The 20,343-nt window shown below is 32.6% G+C and overlaps 1 protein-coding gene across 1 annotated transcript; it reads right to left on the bottom strand.

Moving 5' to 3' along the window:
• Nucleotides 1-650: 650 nt before the first annotated feature.
• Nucleotides 651-19,550, bottom strand: LOC146162878 (protein CLEC16A-like). Its single transcript, XM_083385323.1, has 24 exons — nucleotides 19,408-19,550; nucleotides 18,801-18,929; nucleotides 18,374-18,507; nucleotides 17,784-17,932; nucleotides 17,322-17,427; nucleotides 16,786-16,909; nucleotides 16,239-16,425; nucleotides 15,277-15,324; nucleotides 14,405-14,494; nucleotides 13,804-13,918; nucleotides 11,777-11,893; nucleotides 11,472-11,526; nucleotides 10,842-10,942; nucleotides 9,221-9,346; nucleotides 8,791-8,900; nucleotides 8,074-8,118; nucleotides 7,884-7,934; nucleotides 7,142-7,270; nucleotides 6,445-6,565; nucleotides 5,480-5,628; nucleotides 4,517-4,638; nucleotides 3,457-3,596; nucleotides 1,850-2,530; nucleotides 651-1,448 (listed from the first exon to the last, which is right to left on the bottom strand). Exons 1-24 carry the CDS (start codon nucleotides 19,473-19,475, stop codon nucleotides 1,408-1,410), a joined length of 3,138 nt encoding a protein of 1,045 aa, XP_083241449.1. The 5' UTR covers nucleotides 19,476-19,550; the 3' UTR covers nucleotides 651-1,407.
• Between the last annotated feature and the right edge of the window lie 793 nt (nucleotides 19,551-20,343).

Raw genomic sequence — 20,343 nt, 5'->3', positions numbered from 1 at the left:
TTGATAAGACCTGCTCGAAATGAGTTTATTAAGTAAAAGATCAAGCTTTTTTTCTGTGATTAGGCTATTTAACTAACTCTTTTCCTATTAGTTTATTTCAAATATTATTTACGATTTACAAGCCAGGCGCAGAGATTGCAATTTCCTTAAAAACGTTTAGATGGCAAAAGTAACATTATATCGCAAAAGCGCGCTGACCTAGGACAAATTAATCCTAATTAATTAGTTTTATTAGCGACTCGCATATTTTGTATCTAAACTCAATTGAGGAAAAAATTCTTTAAAAAATTATAATCCCATGACAAGTGCATTTAAAAACCTTGATACAGCGAAGAATGATGCAATCCATTATGATATAAATAAAAAAATGTATAAAACATATTTTTGTTCTACGGGGTTACTCAAAGTCAATATCCCGCTTCTATCCAGCAATATGTACATGGCGTAACTGCCAATCATTAGAAGCACGGCGCTCTATGTTTACCGACGCACACAGTAATACTGCACCGAACCGGACATATTGCCTTTTTCCTTTCGTTCTTTCCTCTGCATTGCAATGTGTAATCGTCTGCCCTTTTTTTCGCTGAACACGAACTCGAAGCAACACAGAAAGCGTCTCGCTTCAAAACTGTGAATATTATGTGGATAATTTATTGCACTAATATTCTGCTCCGAATGCAAGATACAACAGCAGTGTACATAACAACTAGCACCTTACTCACACAAACTCGCACCGTACATCAACCAACTAGTAGGTGTTGCTAAATAAACAACGTTAAGAAAATAGGGATTCAAAGTAATTTGCAAATGGATTATAGGGAATAAGTAGGATTAGCGGAAAATTGCGCTTATATTAGAAACTTTAGGCCCCTTTTAGCGAAAATATAAAGTTGTTATAAATTAAAAATGTGATTAGTACACTCAGACATATTCATTTTTATTGCGTAAACACTTGGTATTTCTGGAATTAAAGTGTTTTTATTTTTCAAGGCTTTTTTTTAAACAAATATTTTATAAAAATCCTCAATGAGCAAGCGAATATTGACAAGAAGTGATGACGTTTTCTTTTCAAGTTTAGGGCAAAAATGGTAGAATATAATGGCGACTTAGTATTTCTGTCCTGTAGCTTAACCTAAGGAAAACTAATTGTTTTCAGTTTTAGGTCGTTTTTTCGAAAAAATGTCATACAATGCAAAATTGGTCAATCGAATATTAACAAAAAAAATTGAAGTTTTTTTTCGAGCTCACTTCTTAGTGCACAAAATGCGATGAATTAAAATACAATAACATCTACATATAATTTTACACAGTTAAAACTAAAATAAGAGCAAATGGAATTTGAAAGACACAAGATCACGAAGCATTGATTAGAAGGAGGTGATTCTATTCAAATATATGGTTGGTCAATTATCTTGGGTCTTCTGTGATAGCTTCGCCCAAGGTTGCACCTAAATGTAAAAAAAAAAATTATTTTAAATAATTAATCTTGAAATTATTGTGGGACTGTATTAAAGTCATTTGGCCCTATAACAGACCAACGTTTCAAATTTTTATTTGGTCTCAATATGTTTAATTATTCGCTAAGGGTGAGTAAATATCTTTAATCACAGTTTGTAATTTTTAACTATTCTTAGCTGATGCTAAGACACACAAACGTTAAGTCACTGTAAGTCGGTTAAACATCAAAAATACTAAATCGCGATAAATTGATTTCACATTAAAACCGACTTTTAACAAGGCAAAACACTTTTATTGTAACAAGGCAAAAAACTTTTGCCAAATGGCACCGATTTTGAGTGGGTTTTTAGATGTTAAGAAAACTATAAACTTTAATGAAATCCTTACAAACCTCTATCATCGATGCTCTTCCCAACACAAAGTTGACCTTCACGGTTCGTTTCATCTGCGCTCTCAAGGTCACTCGTTTCGCTTGGTTGGCTTTCGTTATTGCTGACCGCACCCGAATCGCCGTCATGGTTCACTGAACCACGTGTGACCTCTGCCGGGGCCTCAAGGTCATTAACAGGAATAACGTCATTAACTTCACCTTGGTTAGGTGATTGTGACGTTTGGTCACGGTCGGCTTCTTCTGACGCGTTTTCGTCACCCTTGACTGATTCCAAAACTTCGTCACGCTTGACTTCACCCGACGTTTCTCCACAATTATCGTCACGCTCCGTTTCCTCCAACATCGCCTCGACACGGTTGACCGCCACCGGCGCGTCATTACTCGTGACGTCAGCACCAACACCAGGTGACGTCACAGCGGGGGATTTCCCGTCGGAACTTGCCTCCCTGGCGCCCCTAGCGGGCGATAGAGGCAGACCGAGGCTCCCGACCCTTGACCCCTGTTTAGAGGGGAATACCCGGCTTGCGGCGTGGCCGGGACGCTTGAGAAGGGGGTGCACCCGGGCCGTCGGGGTCCGGGACAGGTCCCGTTGGTTTAGGGGGTTCCCCGGGCGCTGGGGGTCGGATCGGAGCACTTGGGGCTCGGCGAAGGCGCGGAATTGGTCCTGGGGTCGTTGGTAGCCTAGAAAATTTTATGGGGTTTATGGGACTAAGTACACAGTGAATGTATAAGGAGATGGGGGTGAATAGGGTAAGTTAGTGTAATTTAGGCATTATGGTTAAAATAACTATATTCAAGATTGTCGGGGTTAAGAATCTTTCGAAGACAAACTTTAACAAAACTTGGGTGTTTTTACTATTGTTTTGCCATCAATGGGCGACACCTTGTGGGTGAATGTATAAGATGGGGTAAATGGGGCGAGTTTTAGTATATTTAGGGTAACTATGGTTTAAAGGGGTTCGTTGTAGTAGAATGATTATTGGTTAGTTGGGGCACTTAATGTACAATTCAGAAGTTTAATAATGCACTTAATATAATTTAACAGCGATATGGAAGCCAGAATATTCATCAAGTTAAACATTTTTTTAATCGAGCGTTCCTACCACAACATGAGTACATTCAAGATAGCCGGGGTTAAGAATTTTTAGAGGACAAACTCAACTAGGTATTTAATCAATACGTGTATAAGGGAAAGTGTTGCCGATTAAACAAAACGCTTCGAATTCAATTCAGAAAAATAAACAGTTACTACTTACATCAAAATCTTAAACAGTGCCCTGAATTATGGTTTAAAGGAGTCCGTTGTGAAAGAATGGTTAGTTGGGACACTTATGTACAACTTAGAATTTTAATAATGCGCTCATGAAATTTAATAGCGATGGAAAATCCAGAATATTCATTAAGTTTAACATATTTTTAATCGAGCATTTTTTAACATTTTATTTTAATTTTTAGATGGCAAAATTTATAGCCATTGAGATCTTACAAAAAATACTTCTCTATATTAGGTCTCAAGAGAATCTAAAATCTAAAAATTAATTTTCTTCATAGATGTTGTCATGATTTATTCAAGGGTTACCTCCACAGGAATTTGATTAAAATCTCACCAGAATTAAGAAGATAGCTCGAAGAAAAAGGATCGTCATGTGCATCTGGGGGAATCCCCAAAAGCACGGCGATTCTGCGAGTTTTCAGGTGCCTTGCTCTCATCCGACCTTTGGTAAGCCGCTGCTTGGCGGCCATACATCTGGGGGGAAACAACATATATTGAGGGGATAACAATAAAGGTTTAGGGGTAAAAATGTATTTAGGGGGCTAAAACATAGTTGTTTGCGGGTAAAAACATATATTAAGGGGGTAAACATATATTCAGGGGGTAAAAACATATATTGAGGGGGTTAAAACATATATTTAGGGGGTTAAAACATATATTGAGGGGGTTAAAACATATATTGAGGGGGTTAAAACATATATTGAGGGGGTAAACATAGATTGAGGGGGTAAACATATATTGAGGGGGTTAAAACATATATTGAGGGGGTTAAAACATATATTGAGGGGGTTAAAACATATATTGAGGGGGTTAAAACATATATTGAGGGGGTTAAAACATATATTGAGGGGGTAAACATAGATTGAGGGGGTAAACATATATTGAGGGGGTATAAGGCATCAATGAAGGGATTAATAAGGTTTTAAAGTAAACATGTGGAACATGTCTCTGAAATCATCTATTTGGTTTCAGTGAAGATACGCGAATTATTCATTCAAAAATATTACTATAAATGAAAAATAGAAACAATCTTGCCAGTGGTGTTTTTATTGATTGAATCTACACTGTACTACTGGCGGAGACAGATACAAGATTTTATTCATTGATTATACCTGCCTTTTCATTTTTTTTATTTGGTTATTCATTTATTAATATAAATCAAAAACAGCTCCTCTGGTAACTGTAATTGTTACAATTACAATTACCAGAGGAGTTTTTATATTACCATGCCTGGTAGCAACAGTTTATATATTCATTTATTAAATTCAACAAAATATCATCCAATTACCATTCCCAGTTAAACATATATACTCCACCACCCTTTAGTGAAGTTAATTATTGCTCAATCACAAAACCTCAATAAATACTGGCACTTAACGATCAGCGTCAATTACCTTATATGGTCATCGAAGACGAAGTTAGCTGCCAACATTGGAACTCGTCGCATTCCAGAAGGTTTGTGGATTGTGACGTGGAGGGTCCGGCTGTCGTCTGGATCGCTGCCAACTTCTACATCCTGGAACAAGCATAACAAAACCGTTAGAAAGCCATGTATAACCATGGATTAAACCCCTGGTTCAGCGCCAATAATTAAATCATAAAATATTGTTGAGTATCGTCTTGATACAACCTGTGCTTAAGTGAGATTCGAACTGGAATCTTTTTAAATATGCGGCCTATATTATGAGTTTTAATGAGCACCTTTGGGCGAGATGTTCGTACAGAGCAAAGAAGGTGCGACCTCACAGTCGCCTCAACTACTCTACTAATTAAGCTCCCTGCAAACTTTCTCATCCTTACTATAACTATAATAAAAGAGTTATGTGACTTAACCGTGGGTCAGCAAATTACAGAGTTAAATCTACCGACCGGCAGCATATTTCCTTAATGAAGATAAAGTACAGTTGAAATGTTTTCTGGTGCAATTTCAAAACTTTTTTTTTTAAACTTATGGACAATTGATTTAAGCATTATAAAGTTATCCGTCCCTTTTTGAAAAAAAGTTAAGTAACCCCCGATTTAAACAATGGATTACACCAGACTGCGATTAAAATTAATTTCAAAACCCAATTAGAGTTCACTTAAACATTTAAAATGAATCATAAAAAAACACAGTTAAACGTAACACTACATTAAATAAGATTCAAGTCGGAGACATATTACTAACGGACGAACGATAAATGCCAATTACAATATCAGTCTATTAAAAAGAAATGCACTAAGCCTGGAACATTGAACAAAACCGAAATATATTCCGTTTTGTAAAAGTTTCTGCAGTAGGTAATGGGAATGAGTGTATGCCAAAACGTTCGAAAATCAAAACTAGTCGAATTTATCAAATATTCGATAAAACAAACCTGTAGGAATCCAGCGAACTTGACGACCCCCCAGCCCAACCTCTTGTTGTCGGGTTCCACCAGGATGAGTTGGTACAAATCGACCACTAGGAAGCGACGTTGACGCGAGTCCTTGCTCACAATCGTGCAAGCGATCAGGTCGCTGTTGTCTAGGAAGAAAATAGATTTCGTATTGCTCGTTATAAACCAGAATCCAACTTTAAAGAGTTAAAATAAACCTCGTTTTTTTGTAAAAATTAAATAGGAATTAGCTGTATTTTGCTCTAATTAAGTAAACTAGAAAACTAGAATTATCTAATTGTCCAAGTCTGTTCACAACTGAGCGCTTTAGAAAGCAAATAGCTTCAGCAAACAACGGATTAAATATGTGGCCCAAAATTTATGTTGTTTTCCTAGTTTTAGTTAAAAAACAATTTAAGTTTTAAAAGATATAAAGCTCTTACCAATCGGAAACAGGAATTAATTAAAGTGGAGCAAAAATTGAATTTTAATCGTTTATGTGTTTTGAGGTGCTTAAAAATTGAAATATAAATGGAAAGTGTTGCTTAAATGAAGTAGTTTAATATTACAATGATATCAATCCGCAGTATACGAATGGTAAGCGTTAATTAAGTATAGAACAGAATCAACAACAACTCACTGAGATGAAACGAGAATTACTTTATAGGAAACCAAAATTGACTTGTAATTGTTTTTGTGTTTTAAGATGCTTAAAAATTGAAAAAATATTGCTTAATTGTAGTAGTTTCCCATTACAGTGCTACGAATTCGCAGTGTACGTGTCCAAGTGAATCGTCAATTAAGCCGTATAAGGACACAATTAATCACAACAACTCACTGACGTCTAGTTTATAGTCGGTCTTGATACAAACCCTGGTGCTTAATTGTAGTCGTTTTGCATTACACTGTCACCAACTCGCATTGTATAGGTACTCATGTAAAACGTAAAATAAGCCTTTACTCACTAAGATCCAGTTTATCGTCGGTCTTTATGCAATCTTGTGTCCTTGTGAGCGGGAGCTGAGTTTCAACTTCTTTGCACAGAGACAACGAGAGATCGCGAAGTACAAGGAAAGCTCCGATCGACTGAAAGGTAGAAGAGTTACGTCATAACAGGAAACATGAAACAAGTAACCCTGAAGAAACCGGGGTTTTTGCTCAAGGTCGTGCAAAAATATGTAAAAAACATAATTTCCATGCATTTAAGGAGTTGGAGAGGTTGCCTGGTGAAAGAAAGGCTAAGGCTTGATGTTTTTTTTACCAATACGGCGTACCTAAAATAACGTATTTTATCGAAACTCTCGGGCAGTTGCGGCCACTTCCACCACTGATTTTTTACTTAAATGGGGCCCAGTCGTTCAAATTTGAAATTTCTGTTTGCCTCATCAGACGCCCTACAATTTAAAGTACACGTGATGACTTGTTGAAAATTGGACAAAAAAACTCGTTTTTTCATTTTGTTCCAGACGGTTATTTAAATAAAAAACCTCTATTTTAAAAATTTACTATTTGAAATACTTTTTACACTTTCCAGAAAGCCAAATTGTTTACAGTTGTAAACCGTTGTTCAAACCAATCAAATTGCGCCAAATACATTTTAAAAACGTTCGGCTAGTTTCACTTCCAATAGGGGGTATATATTGTGACGTCACACAGACATACCCTCCTGACTTGCTCGGTGGGTCCACAGGGGAGTCTCTTGGTGAACTCGATTCCAGTTAGGGGGGTAACTGTGGGGGGAAGGAGTAGTGAAGAGTCCATCATCAAGTACTCAACGTTGAATGGTTTGTCCTGGTGAAAAAATAAGTGGTTTATGGAGGAAAACCATATCGATTTAAAAGTCCTATTTATTTCAATAATGTTTTTTAACATTTTCAGAAAAACTAGTTCCGAGTCAAAAGTAAATGATTTGCGAGGTTGGCAAGTTTATTCAGTTTTCAATGTAGACGGTTAAAATCTTAGTAAGTAAATATTTCTGTTAGTTTTCTGGAGTGAATTGGGTCGTTTAAGCATCAAAGCACGGTTTTAAATAGTTGCATGAGCATATTAAAATTACGCCACATTATTTATAAACAGCAGTGAATTTCATAGAAATCTGGTTTGTCCAGCTGCAATAAACAATGTGGTTTATGGAGGTTAACGAACTATACTTGATTTAAAAGTCCTTTTTTGCAAGTAAACACTATATTTTTAACTACTTTTTCTTGGACATAAATAAATGATTTACGGAGTTAAATTATTTCAGTCTTGTTTGAAAGCGTACACGTTGTCATTCGAAGTCGATATTTTTTTGCAATTTAACTTTATTTACGTTTTTTGGGGGGAAATTTAGATTCCTGGATTGATTTAGGTATTTATAGCAACTAAGACGGGTTTAAAAAGTTCGTATTTTATTTTTACTCACAACAAAAGTTCTGTATTCATCTTCAAATATATCCAGAAACATCTCTTCTTCCTAAAAAATAATGAACAATTTTAAATAATATTTTGCTACAACAACCAAACATTTGATTAGATTTAAAACGTTATAATCAAGAACAATTTCTTTACTGTCATACATGTTGGGTTAAAATACATAAAATACAGGAACTTACCTGCAAACACTTCTGTAGATTCTGCATGCTCTCGTTACGAAATTGCTAAACACAAAAATAAAGGTAAATCTCAAACTTGAAATAAAACAAAACGTTAAAAATTCATCTCAAATAGTTAAAATTTAACGCGAGTGCATCGAAATTACATTTGCAGTGAGTAGTTCTGAAATTTACAAATTGAGAAGAAATTATTAGGCTTGGTATGTCCGATATTATCGGAGCCGATGTCCGATACCAGATCGAAATACAAGTACATAGTTTTTGAAGTGTCCGATAATATCGGCTCTGGACTGGTCACAGTATATCCGGTAGTAGGGTGGCATCGGTGCCGATCCGATAATGAATGGAGAAATATTAACTGGCATTTAATGGAGGATTTTAACCACTATTTATGATCCAATCAAAAGATAAATAAGCCTCACAACGTCATAACTTAGAAAACGCCTTTGGATGTTTAAATATTTTTTGCTTGCTTGAGTAGTAATGACGTAATTTGGATCTACCCAACATGCGACGCCTAAAAACATAAAAATATGAATCACCCGTTGATTTTGTCGAGTAAAATAAATCTCAAGCGTGGTTTAAAAAAGTTATGTCTTTTTAAAGACATTCAATGTATGCAAAATTTATCCTAAAATACACCTATCAAGTATTTGCTCAGCAAGAGAGCAGTCCCCCATTCTAAATAAATAAGTTGAACGTATTTTTCTAGCGAACCTCTATAGCAGTAAGGTGGTGATCAGGAAGCAGGCATTCCCCTTCAGACATCCCAAGTTTGCGAAGAAGTATAACCGTGAGTCGGAGCGTGGCAAGCCGGATCTTGCTCTCTGTGATGGTAAGCAAACTTCGTTAAAAATTAAAAATATTGCTAAACTTTATTTGAAGCATTTTGAATATTTTCTAAGACTTAAAAGTCAAGCACCGAGCTAAATTGGCAACATTCAGGCAACAAAGATTAAGAAAATACGCTGATATCGTTATCATTAATGATTTTTTTTGCATAAAACCTTACAAAAATTTTGTTAGACACGTTAGTCATTTTAAATTGTAAAAAGCAAAAGTAAATGGTACTAAAATGCATCATACAAATTTAGAAAAATAAAAAAAGAGCAAAAAAATTTTAGTCGTAACAAGTAAGACCTCTCACCTGGCTTTACAGCTTTACTGACAATTCTCAGCAACCTCTCGATGAGCCAGTGGCAGTAAGAATCACTCTTTGCTTCCGAGTTGTTCGATCCAAGCTGGACGATGCTCTTCAGGTCACAACTTAAACCTGGGGTGGAAAAATACAAACTATTCTTAGAGAAGTAAAACTGTGACGGGAGAAAAAAATGGTAAGCAGTAATTCATATATATTTATTTATTTTTATAGTCCCCCTTTTTAACTTGTTTATGATCCATCGCACCCTTATATGAAAAAACACATTGAAGTTAAACGATTATACCACAAATAAACAAAAAACATACATCAATTGATAAAAATCTTTACACTAATAAATATACTTCACTTTAAAAAATATTTCACGAAATTGTTTTTTAAAAAGTTTTGTTGACCCCATAAACCAGTTTAAAAACCCAAAAGGTTTTACTTTTAAAAGCACTTATATGAAGTATATATTTACAATTTTGAATTTTGTTTGGAAATGTCAAAAAATTAAGATGACTGAATTTTTCAACTTACTTTGGACATTTGTGCATTGAAATGAAAAATTGAACATTTCAGTGCAAAGTTCTGAGGTAAGTTAATTAGTTATATGCAACATAACAACATTATTATTTGTTGGATTAATTTGAAAAGGCATGAACTTTGTGAATGTGTGAAAAATTATATTTATTAGTAAAGTTGCCATTTTAACGCTGGTTAGTGTATAACCATGTAGATAATGTATTATTGCTTTATTTTCATAAATCAAAATAAAAAAGCATTTTTAACAAAAACAGACAAACAGTTATTGCAAATACTTATTTAAATTAAAGCTAACAACAACTGAACAAAAACACTGACAATAATAAGAACATTGCGTGCATGTTTATTTAGCTTTGGTAAGACAGTGCAGCAAAAATTTACGGAAGTGATGCAAATTTCTGCCTTTTTATGCAATAAAACAATTGAATTGTTCAAAGCGTCTTGAATCAATCGCAGCACATTTAACTTACCAGCTCCTTAAGAATTTGCAGCATGAGTAAAAACAATGATAAATTGTTTAAATTAAATAAATTTATAAAGTTTATTATTGCAACACCATGTTTTAGCTCCTGGCAATTTAGGATATTTTTTTATAAATTTTACTAGCTTTTAATTATATACAGTATCTGAGGTTTAAAAAAATAATGATAAACATTGTAAAATATTTAAAAAACTATTCATTGATCAAAGTGTCATTATGAAAAAATAGCAAATAAGGGATTAAATTGGCCTTTGTTGATAAGCTAAAACACTTTAGGTATTAAGGAATCTCCCGCAGACAAAAAAATGTAAAAGAAAGATTCTTGTTTTTGTATCAGATAATCTTAAACTGTTTATAAAAAAAGGTAAAACATAAAATCACTTCTTTTTTTTTTTCAAAACTTGTTTTAGTTATTGCAATTGGATGTTCAGCATACTTTTTTTAATTTACATGTTTTAAAATACACTTGATTTCTAAATTTCAGGTTGATAAACATGAAGTACATCTAAAATTGCATAAAACCATAAATGATTATGACATAACAGACAGCAAATCGACCTTTGTCAATGTCAAAATGTGGTTTGTCAAATAAGAACACACCTTTGTTCTGTAGCATTGCATAAAGCAGACACAAAGCAAATATTGCAGTGTAGTCGTTCTCCGTACAATTAAGAGCACTGTAGATGGTGTCAAGGAAAGGTCTGTAAACAAAAGCAATTTAAGTAAATATTGGCTTGATTTTTATGTTTTTTAATAAGAGTGAGGAAGTACCGTTTAGCAAGTATAAATTAATAGAGTTAATTACCATTACATCAATTTAAAGTATGGTTAACGCAAATGTTTGTCTGCAAAAAATACAAAACATTATATTCACATGTAAATAAAAAAACAAATAAGACCAACATAAATATTTCAATAGTTGATATGGTCTGTAAACAAAAACAATTTAAGTAAACATTGGCTTGATTTTTTCTCTTAAAAATAAACTGCTTCAAAGTAGCACATTTCAAAAAACTTTACGATTTAATACAAATAAACAACATAAGTTATGTCCCAAACATGGTTTTGTAGTGAGATATTTTTATACACGCAGTCAACAATAGTTCAAAGCGTTTTCTGTGATCTATCACAACTCATGGAAAACATTTTAAACTACTATTTAAGGCAAGCACATCAAAACATTGCCAAAATTTAGAAATCTATTTTAACAATTTATCCTTTTTCTCTTACCTGTCTGTTGGACAAGGCATGGGTGGAGATGTCAATCTTGTTTCAGTTAAAGAAGCTAAAAAATATAAACACAATAAGTTCAAAGGGGTCTCAAGCATAATATTGATTGAATGTCTTATGTCTATATAGATTAATTTAGCGTCTAAAAATAGTTTCTAAAGATTGTAATAAGTTATTTTGACTATAAATTGCAAATGTGAAAAAAACATAATTTAAAAAAGTTGATTTTAGACATATTTCAGTTGTTCAACCAAGCACATTAAAAGATTAACAAAAAATCAACCGCACATAAAAATGTTACACACCTGTTTGTGACTCTGCAACGCTGAGTTGTCGATGAAAAAGCTCGCTTGAAACTCCGACAGGAAGCGATTCAGCGTCGGGTTCTGGACTACTCTTTGATCCACCTTCCTCGTCAGAACCTGAAACAACATCATAAAAAATATCAACTTGTTTGCAAATTTCCATTTGAACACCTGTAATTTTGGTGAGATTCAGATTCAGTTTATTTTTTGTGCAACTTCAGAACATTTGAAAAACAAAGAATAAAAATAGCACATTTTATTAGGACTAGTTCCATAATAATATAAACTAGTAATTAACAGGAAAAATGCAGACAGTCGACGAAATCATTGGTTACTAAAGCGTGTGTTATCTTGTAGATCAAAGTTGTACACATGTGCTGTGTTTTAAGGAAACTAAACAGTCTATAAATACTCATCCTTTCAAAATGTAGCCTACTTTTCTAACTGACGCAGAGAATTATTCTTTATATCAAGTGAATTTAAAAAATGGAACAAAATTGCAGAACAGCGTTAACACATTTCTGATTCATTGCAGCAATTTAATCCATCCTAAAAAATTGTAATGATTACAGAAATGCACAGAGAGTTATCTATTAGTATTATATTCTCAGGGTCAAAACAAAGTTGTTTAAACACTTCAAAATGTAAATGATTAGCAAAATTGCAACCAGTTGCTAAGTGCTGACTTAAGTTTTGAAATCAAAATGTTTGCAAGCACACAAAAGTATGTTTAAAACATTATTTACAGAAATATTGGCAAGTTAGACACCTTAAAAATATTTTAGCAAATTCAAAGTATTCTTATTACCTTTCCTTAATTACCATAATTTACACCAAAATATATACAATAAGCAGAAAAACAAAAAGAATTACAAAAAAAGCAATGGTGGTCAGTAATAACAGTTAACAAATGTGTATGGATGTTATTAGTAAAACAGAGGCAGCAGCAAATTTATATTATTTCCAGAATGTCAACAAAGTTTGTTTGACACTAAAAATAAAGTAGAACCAATCGAAGTTGTTTTTTGACAAACCTTTTCCTTTTAGTTTTGCTGCCAAAATTTCTGTCCACAAAATAAAGATAGCTTGAAAACGAACCGCAAAGCCATAAAGGTTGAATAAATTGACATCATTTTGATAAAGACATTTCAATACATACTTCTATCATTATCAGTTAATGTAATTTTTAACAAATCTTGTGGCTTTAAAGTTCATTATCAAGCTACATTATAGATTTATGTATAGTGTACCTGAAAATAAAGATAGATTGGAAAACAAGTTAAAAGCAGAATTGCTACCTTGTATAACAACACAATGTGTTCTATTGAATTGTAAAGGTTCAATTTAATTTTACAGTAAGGCAGCACAAAACGAAATAAAGTGGGTGTAAAATTTTATATTCAACATTACAACAGTGGCTCACAGTAAAATGATTTTAAAAAAACAGTTCAAAGCATATAGGCAAATAAAACCTACTCTACATCCCACACCTAACAGTGGATCAGATTTCTTACCATTATATGCTAAACCAGCAAAAATATTATGTTAGCGCTTGCATAAACTGATGGAGGAACTGAGTCATATAGCAACTACCTATTGTTTTTATTTTAATAATACTGATTGCATGTGTCTGGTAGCTATTATTTACCTTATAAAGCTCTTTGTAATTGGTAAAAAATGGAAAACAAGACATATTAAATATTATTCAAATATACTAAAGACAAAACTTATTTATATTTACATTTGAGAAACTCTTCTTGTTTATTTTGCACACAAAGATAAATAGATGAGCACTTTATTAAAACTCCAAAATAAACAGTAATTGGATACAGTCAACAATAGTGTTTTTGGGTTTTAGGTAAAAATCTAAAAAACAACCAATCTAAAACTAAAATATTAACAAGCCTTAAGACAAGTTATTCCAAGAGTGGCAACAAACTGTTCATTCTAACCTAGCAAAAGTTTAGTGTCTACCATAAACAACCAAGTATTGCCAACACTGGCATATTTTGATTAAAAAATGTTACCGTGGTTTCTGAAGTTGGGTCTTTTCTTGTTTTTGTTTTTCTTTCTCAACTTTTTGGAACTCAAAAGCTTCTCAAGACTTTCAGGTTGTTGAAGCAGTTCTTTGTGCTCAATCGGCTGAAATAACAAGTATAAATAATAATAATAACATGTGAGCTTCGTAAGTTATCAATAACCACATCTGCAAGATGTGCTAGTTCCAAATGTTTTTTTTTGCTGAGAAAACATCAAGACACTTTTCCATATTTTTAGTAACTACTAGTTTTAAATTTAAGTTTTTATTTGGCTTAATTGGTTCAATTTAATCAAGAAAATACATGCAACTAATGATTTTGACCAAAAAAAGATAACAAAAAGGCATTTGTGTTTAGGAAATTCAGATTGAAAAGATGGAGTTTTAATAGTGATCAAAAATTAAAGAGAGATACAAATACTTATGTATTTGGTAGAGTTTAAACAAAACTGACAACCGACCACATATCTTAAATGGCAATGCTGGCATATAAATACTTACTTTTATACATGTACTTGTAAATAAAAATGTACTGAGTAAATTAAAGCTTCGCTGAGTATGAAGACATGCAAACATGCAATAGAACTTACAGATGAAATGAATAAAGATTCCAAGTTCTTTGTGAAAATAACTTCAGCGAGTTGATGAACCATCGGTTCATAGTGGATAATGAGGAACACCTGGAAAATCACAGTATTGACCAAATGTAACAAATCAACTATTTTTTTTTACTTTAGGAACATATTGAGTTGTTAAATAAATAAATACAAACTGTGAACAGCAAGGTGAAAGTAGACGGCCAGGTTAACAAAAGTAATGAATAATATGGAGATTGCAATTCAGTTTCTCTTTTATTGTTTTTTGTTTATTTGCAAATGCTAAACATGCAATGTTTGGATAGGCATTATATAATTTCTGTGACTATCGGTGTTTCACCACAATGTTATAGCTCTATCTCTTCAGCCAATATTTCCACAAAAATACTCTTTTCAGTAAAACCATTTTTACTTTATTTTACAAAGCTCTTTTTAAGTTATTTTAAGTTTCTTTTACTGTAAGCCAAGGGTTCCCAAACTTTTTACAATCTCATACCACTCCTTGCAGAACAACCAATTTGATTGAATCACATTTTATTCATAAGTTTACTGTACACTAATTGGTCGATGTGGGGTGTAAATTTAGCTTTTTTCAGGTCATGTCACTTGTCAACAAGTAACACTTTGTTGACAATTGATGTGACCTGTATTGTGAAGATTCTAACAATACGAAACAACAGGAATAGTTATGTAATAATAAGAATATGCTTCAGGAATTATTATTGTAAATAAAACCAGATAAACAAAATTGTTGTGAATCCATTTTTTGGTGAAAAAAGTGGAAGCTACTCCCAGACCACCTGAAAAAACCTTCCCATATCACTAGTTGGGATCCCCTGATTTAAGCAATAAAACATTTAACTTACTTGAGAAAGTAGGAAGAGGGCCGTCACCGAACTCACCAAAGGAGTTTCCTGTTAATTTAACAGAAACTTTAAAATCGGTCTCCTTACTACCTATATTAGTGGTATTTTGGCAAAAACTATCATACTAAAACTACTTTATTAGAGATTCCTTAATGTAATAGGCTTGTTTGTTTCTGGATTATGTAGCTTAGGTGACAGAGTGATCAAGTACATTCAAAGATTTTTTAACAAAAATTGGGCGCACTTTACTTGTATTAAATAGAATTCAAACACAAAACAGCAGAAATGCTGTGGTCAATACAATAATAAATAGTTAAATAATTCGGTTTACTACAAACACTCCAAACACATAACTTGTGCTGGACATGAAATGAATCGAAAGACTATTCAAAGACTTCTGGAAAAACACAGGTTTCTTCAGGGACTTTCTATGCAAATCAATTTAAAGGCAATCAAAGACTTTTAAAGATAAAAAAACGCTCTGGCAGCCCGGTAAACTTTAACACCGTTGGCTACTATTTTAGCCTAATGTTGCTTGTATAAATATTCTTTATTTCAAATCTTTAGTTTAGGTTTTCAGAAATCATAGATAAAGTAGATATACTTATATATATATTATAAATTGTAAAGTCTTAAAAAAAAAGAGTACAAACAAAAAGGATGTACAAAAACAGTTAATAGAATGCAATATAAAAGCCTTCCACTCTACTAATCCACCAGCGAGGTGCACAACAAATGCATGACAATGCTTTATATGATGGTATGTCATGTTTTCCATGAAAAAGCCTGGATTTTGAAACCCTGTCTGAGCACTATGGTACTATTGATGTTACTTGGACAAGGTACCCTTTTTTTTTTCATGTTACAAAACCACAGCCTGTTATGCCCTTGCAGAGATCATTCTCACAAGAAGAGATTTAGCGAGATCTGGTTGAGGTGTAACAAGCTTATAAAAAACTCACAATATCATCCCCAGGAGCCCCATCTGCGAGCGATCGGACATAGAGTGGAAGAAAAAGTCGATGCAGCAGATGTTCGATGAGCACTTTGTTGAGCATGTTGTTCTCAAGCGTAACAATGTCATTGAGGTAATGAAGGTGGTCAAGGTGCTCGGCTACGATGTCACGCAAACGATCACTTTGTTGGTGGCTGAAAAACAGTGTTTATTGGCTTTCAGAAAGAATACTTTGACAATAATCTACATTAGAGGTGGCAAAATTAATAAATGATTACAGTCATATCTAAAACCGGTAGCTATTTAAGCCACTGGTTGGAAAACGAATTTGCTTTTTGCAGATGATTCTTCACTTACAGCATTCAAATTTAACAATTCTGCATATAACAACAACTTTTTTCACATTTCTTATTAAAGTACAGTAAAATGTCACTCTGTTAGATATCAAAATATATAATTATATATGTTGGCAATTTTGATGTTAAAATTTTTAAACAATGGTTTTCTTGATTATTTGCTTGCTCATATATATATATATTTTTTTTTAAACTTACTCTGCGTTATTTCTCACACATGCGTCGACTTGGCGGACATGTTCCGCGATAAACCAAACAAGATTGGTGAAATAAGGAACCGCGGTTTTGTCTTGGATAAATCGCAGCATTGCATGGTCGTTCACTGGAAATATAAAACAAAAAACATAAAAACACGTCATATTTAAATTCCCCCAAAAAATACAATTAAAACTGTTTTAAAAAAAACTGTGCCAATTTTTGCCAGTATGCTGTTTTTAATTAAAAAATACCTAAAAACTTATCTATAAACCTTATTTTTTATTTTTTTTTAAATATTTTATTTTTTTTATTTTTAGTGTCTTACACTTAATGCCAGTTGTGTAAACACATGATAATAATATCCAAATTTTTTTTTTCACATGATAATAATAACCAAATTTTTAAAAGGTGATTAACAAGAATTGAAAATTAAACAAAATTCCCAGAAACCTTTCGATGAATATTATTTTCCTCTTTTAGTTTTAATGTCAGAGTTTTCAATTTGCCTTTAGAACTAAAAAAGCAGCAGTTATTACCTTTATATACATTGAGCGTCAATGTTCTCACAGCGATCCTAACCATGGTTTCAGAATGGTTAAAGAACTTAATTCCCTCCGTGTAAAGCGCAAAGTCATCTGTGTGCTGAAAATAAAGTAACAGTTTCCTCTTAACACCTGGAAATGAGTGATTTTATTTTAAATTATAAACACACGCGCACTAAAGAGCCATAGAAGTCAATAATATCAATATATTAAACTATAATGGCCAATTTATAACTATGTCAATCATCATAAATCGACAATAAATTATACATCAACATTTGTGTCTATGAGTGTGTTATTAAGAAAAAGTTTTGATTTTAAGTAAGAAATTTAAAACCTTCTCATAAACAAATATTTACCCATTTCTGTTTATATTTTTGTTTTTTGTTTTTGCACATCCATTGAAAAAAAATTTCATAATAATAATAATATAGAAATATATGTTTTTTTACTTACTTCATTGTAGAAGAAATGTATTGTGTGCTGGTTCAATCTGAGTGAGAGGGTTTTGATAAAGGAAATGTAATAAGCCATAACTTCCTCGTCAGAAAAGTCAAACTTGTGGCAAATGACGTCGTTTACGTGGTTGTTCGACAACAGGTAGTCTGAAGCAAAAAATTATATTATCACATCTGACAGATGTAAGGTTTGTTATATCATTTGTATTTTATTAAATCTACAGCTTAAAAAACTTAGTATATTGTGTGTGTTTTACATATCCTAACAAAAAGAAGTATCGTTTTAATAAAATATATATGTTCGTTATTAATAATGCAAGTATAACACCAGGGTTCAGCAAAAAAAAACAAGAACAACTTAGTATTTTATCTTAAAAAAAAAATATTTTTACTCTTTAAATTTAAAGAAAATTGAATTTATTAATATATTATTGTTGCATGGTATCAAAAAACCTAAAATTGATGGTTTTGAGGTTTTAATGCAGTAAGTAATGTGAATATCTTTCCGAAAAACATTTTAAACTTCTGTATATTTATCCATTATTATAATATAATATAATAAATTGTCTGTTGTTAGTGACAACTCACACAGTGAAGTTTCATGTTGTAGATTCTCGAAAAGGATATTTAGAGTTTGAAGTAATTGAACACAAACGTAGTTGCCCGAGTTTTGTTGCAAGATATTCAGGAAAAATAAAAACATGTTCTTCTCCAAGTAAAACCTAGAAAATACATGAAATTAAAGTTGACAATAAGCTAGATACTGTAAACTAAAAACAAAGTGGGTAAACTGATAATAATCAATTAAGGTTGTTCTCTTTCCAACAACAGAGATTACCATTTAAAAAGGTATGTATTTATATTTTTAATTGTATATTTGCATTTGTGTGTAAACACCAGTGAAAATATAAAACATAGAATAACATAACCATCTTAACTGTTCTTACACACTACATATCTTACACAGTCGTATGTTTTTGGTCATTTTACAAAAAACAAAAAATGTAAATCTTACTCAAATACTGAGCTGTCATTCTGATCTCCCCATATCAAGATCTCAGCCATGGAACGTAAAGCCTCGACAATCAGCGATTTGTTGTTCTCCGTGATTGTGTGGTTCTTTGTAAGCACATGGTGGAGATATCTGCAAAGAAGTCATTTTAGTGAGAATCTGTTTGGCATTTTGTAAAACTCAATATACTTATTCACCCAAAACATGACAAAAGCAGAAATATGTCGTGTGGTATATATTCGAACATACTTTTTGTAAAAATCAAATCAAAAGGCTACGCGTTTTGGTTACGCGTTTTGGTAATAGCAGCATTATATTAGTTGGGTACACTATGCACAGATCTGTAATGTAGCTTGATAATTAATTGCAAAGCCAAAAAGGTCGAGTAAATCGACAGCATCTTGATTAAGAATTTTCGATACGAGCTTGTATCATCTTTAGTTAATGTGTCACATTAACAATTTATCATCAAGTATTATATTACATATATATATATACGTCTTTATGAGCATGCCTGTGGATTTATTAGACCGTTATCATTCTTATCGCTTGTTACCTGCATATTGACACCTTATTAAACTGTTTAGCATTACATTATAATACTACTTACTTGAGATGTTCCAAAGAATGAGGATTTTTGGGGGGTTTCGGACCCCCTAACCATCCACGTCTGTGCATTATTGAAAATTTTAAATAGAAAGTTTAAACAGTGGATCTAGAGGTGCATGTTTGGCAGAACTAAATTGTTTCTTAAATACCTTAACATAACAGAAATTAAACATATTTCAAGAAGAAGTATAGTTAATCCATTTTTACATATGAATAAGACTTTATAAACTTCCAGTGAAATTTGGTATTATATGACAGCTTTGAATTAATAAACATACAGTAACTTTCAATTATTTCACCTTTACTGATATCGCTAGAATATAAGGCTAGCTATCACACAAGACTAACCTAAATCAGCTAGTTTTGAACTGCATTATTCTTACAAATCAACTGTGCAACGGTGGTAATTATAAACGAGTGGTAATTCGTCTTAGTAGGCCCTACATGAAATATTTATCGCAAAATATGACTTATAAATTGACCTAGACCACAATCATATTGAAACAAAAAAACATCGTATTACATTGATTCAATTTGATAATAACAACATTTATTCATGCACAGCATTAAAAAACAGTAAGCAAAAAAGAATGTGATAGCGTTCTACAAAATAAACATTCCTTGCAGCAAATAAGTTTCCTAAAATACAACACGTCGTGACTTAACGCTTTAAACTTTTACCCAAAACAACTTTATAGTATACAACAAGTGATTGAAAGCATTCCTAACGTATATTAAGGCAGCGGAATATTGAAGTCACAATATTAAATTACGTTGCTCCATTTTGTTTAACGTTGATGACGCGTTTTGCTTTTTTCTCGCGTTTTTTTTTTTGTTTTTTTTCGCTGAATTTGTTTTATTTTACGCCTGAGTGCACACAAGAGTTGCGCTCGTGGCGGAAGGTTCAGAATAAATGAATCAAGTATGTCATTGCAAC

This window comes from Ascidiella aspersa, chromosome 3, assembly GCF_963924565.1.
Source record: "Ascidiella aspersa chromosome 3, kaAscAspe10.2, whole genome shotgun sequence".
Classification (NCBI taxonomy): Eukaryota; Metazoa; Chordata; class Ascidiacea; order Phlebobranchia; family Ascidiidae; genus Ascidiella; species Ascidiella aspersa.
Note: the sequence above shows the minus strand (reverse complement) of the source record. Positions and strands in the feature narration are given on the sequence as shown.

Bases quoted from the DNA above. Each gene is read 5' to 3' on its own strand.
- LOC146162878 (XM_083385323.1), bottom strand. From the start codon at position 19,475: ATGCACAGACGTGGATGGTTAGGGGGTCCGAAACCCCCCAAAAATCCT. The intron at 8,119-8,790 runs GTTCGCTAGAAA...TTTTGTGTTTAG, and splicing joins ACCACCTTACTGCTATAGAG to CAATTTCGTAACGAGAGCAT. The intron at 4,639-5,479 runs GTTTGTTTTATC...TGCTTGTTCCAG, and splicing joins AGTTCGCTGGATTCCTACAG to GATGTAGAAGTTGGCAGCGA.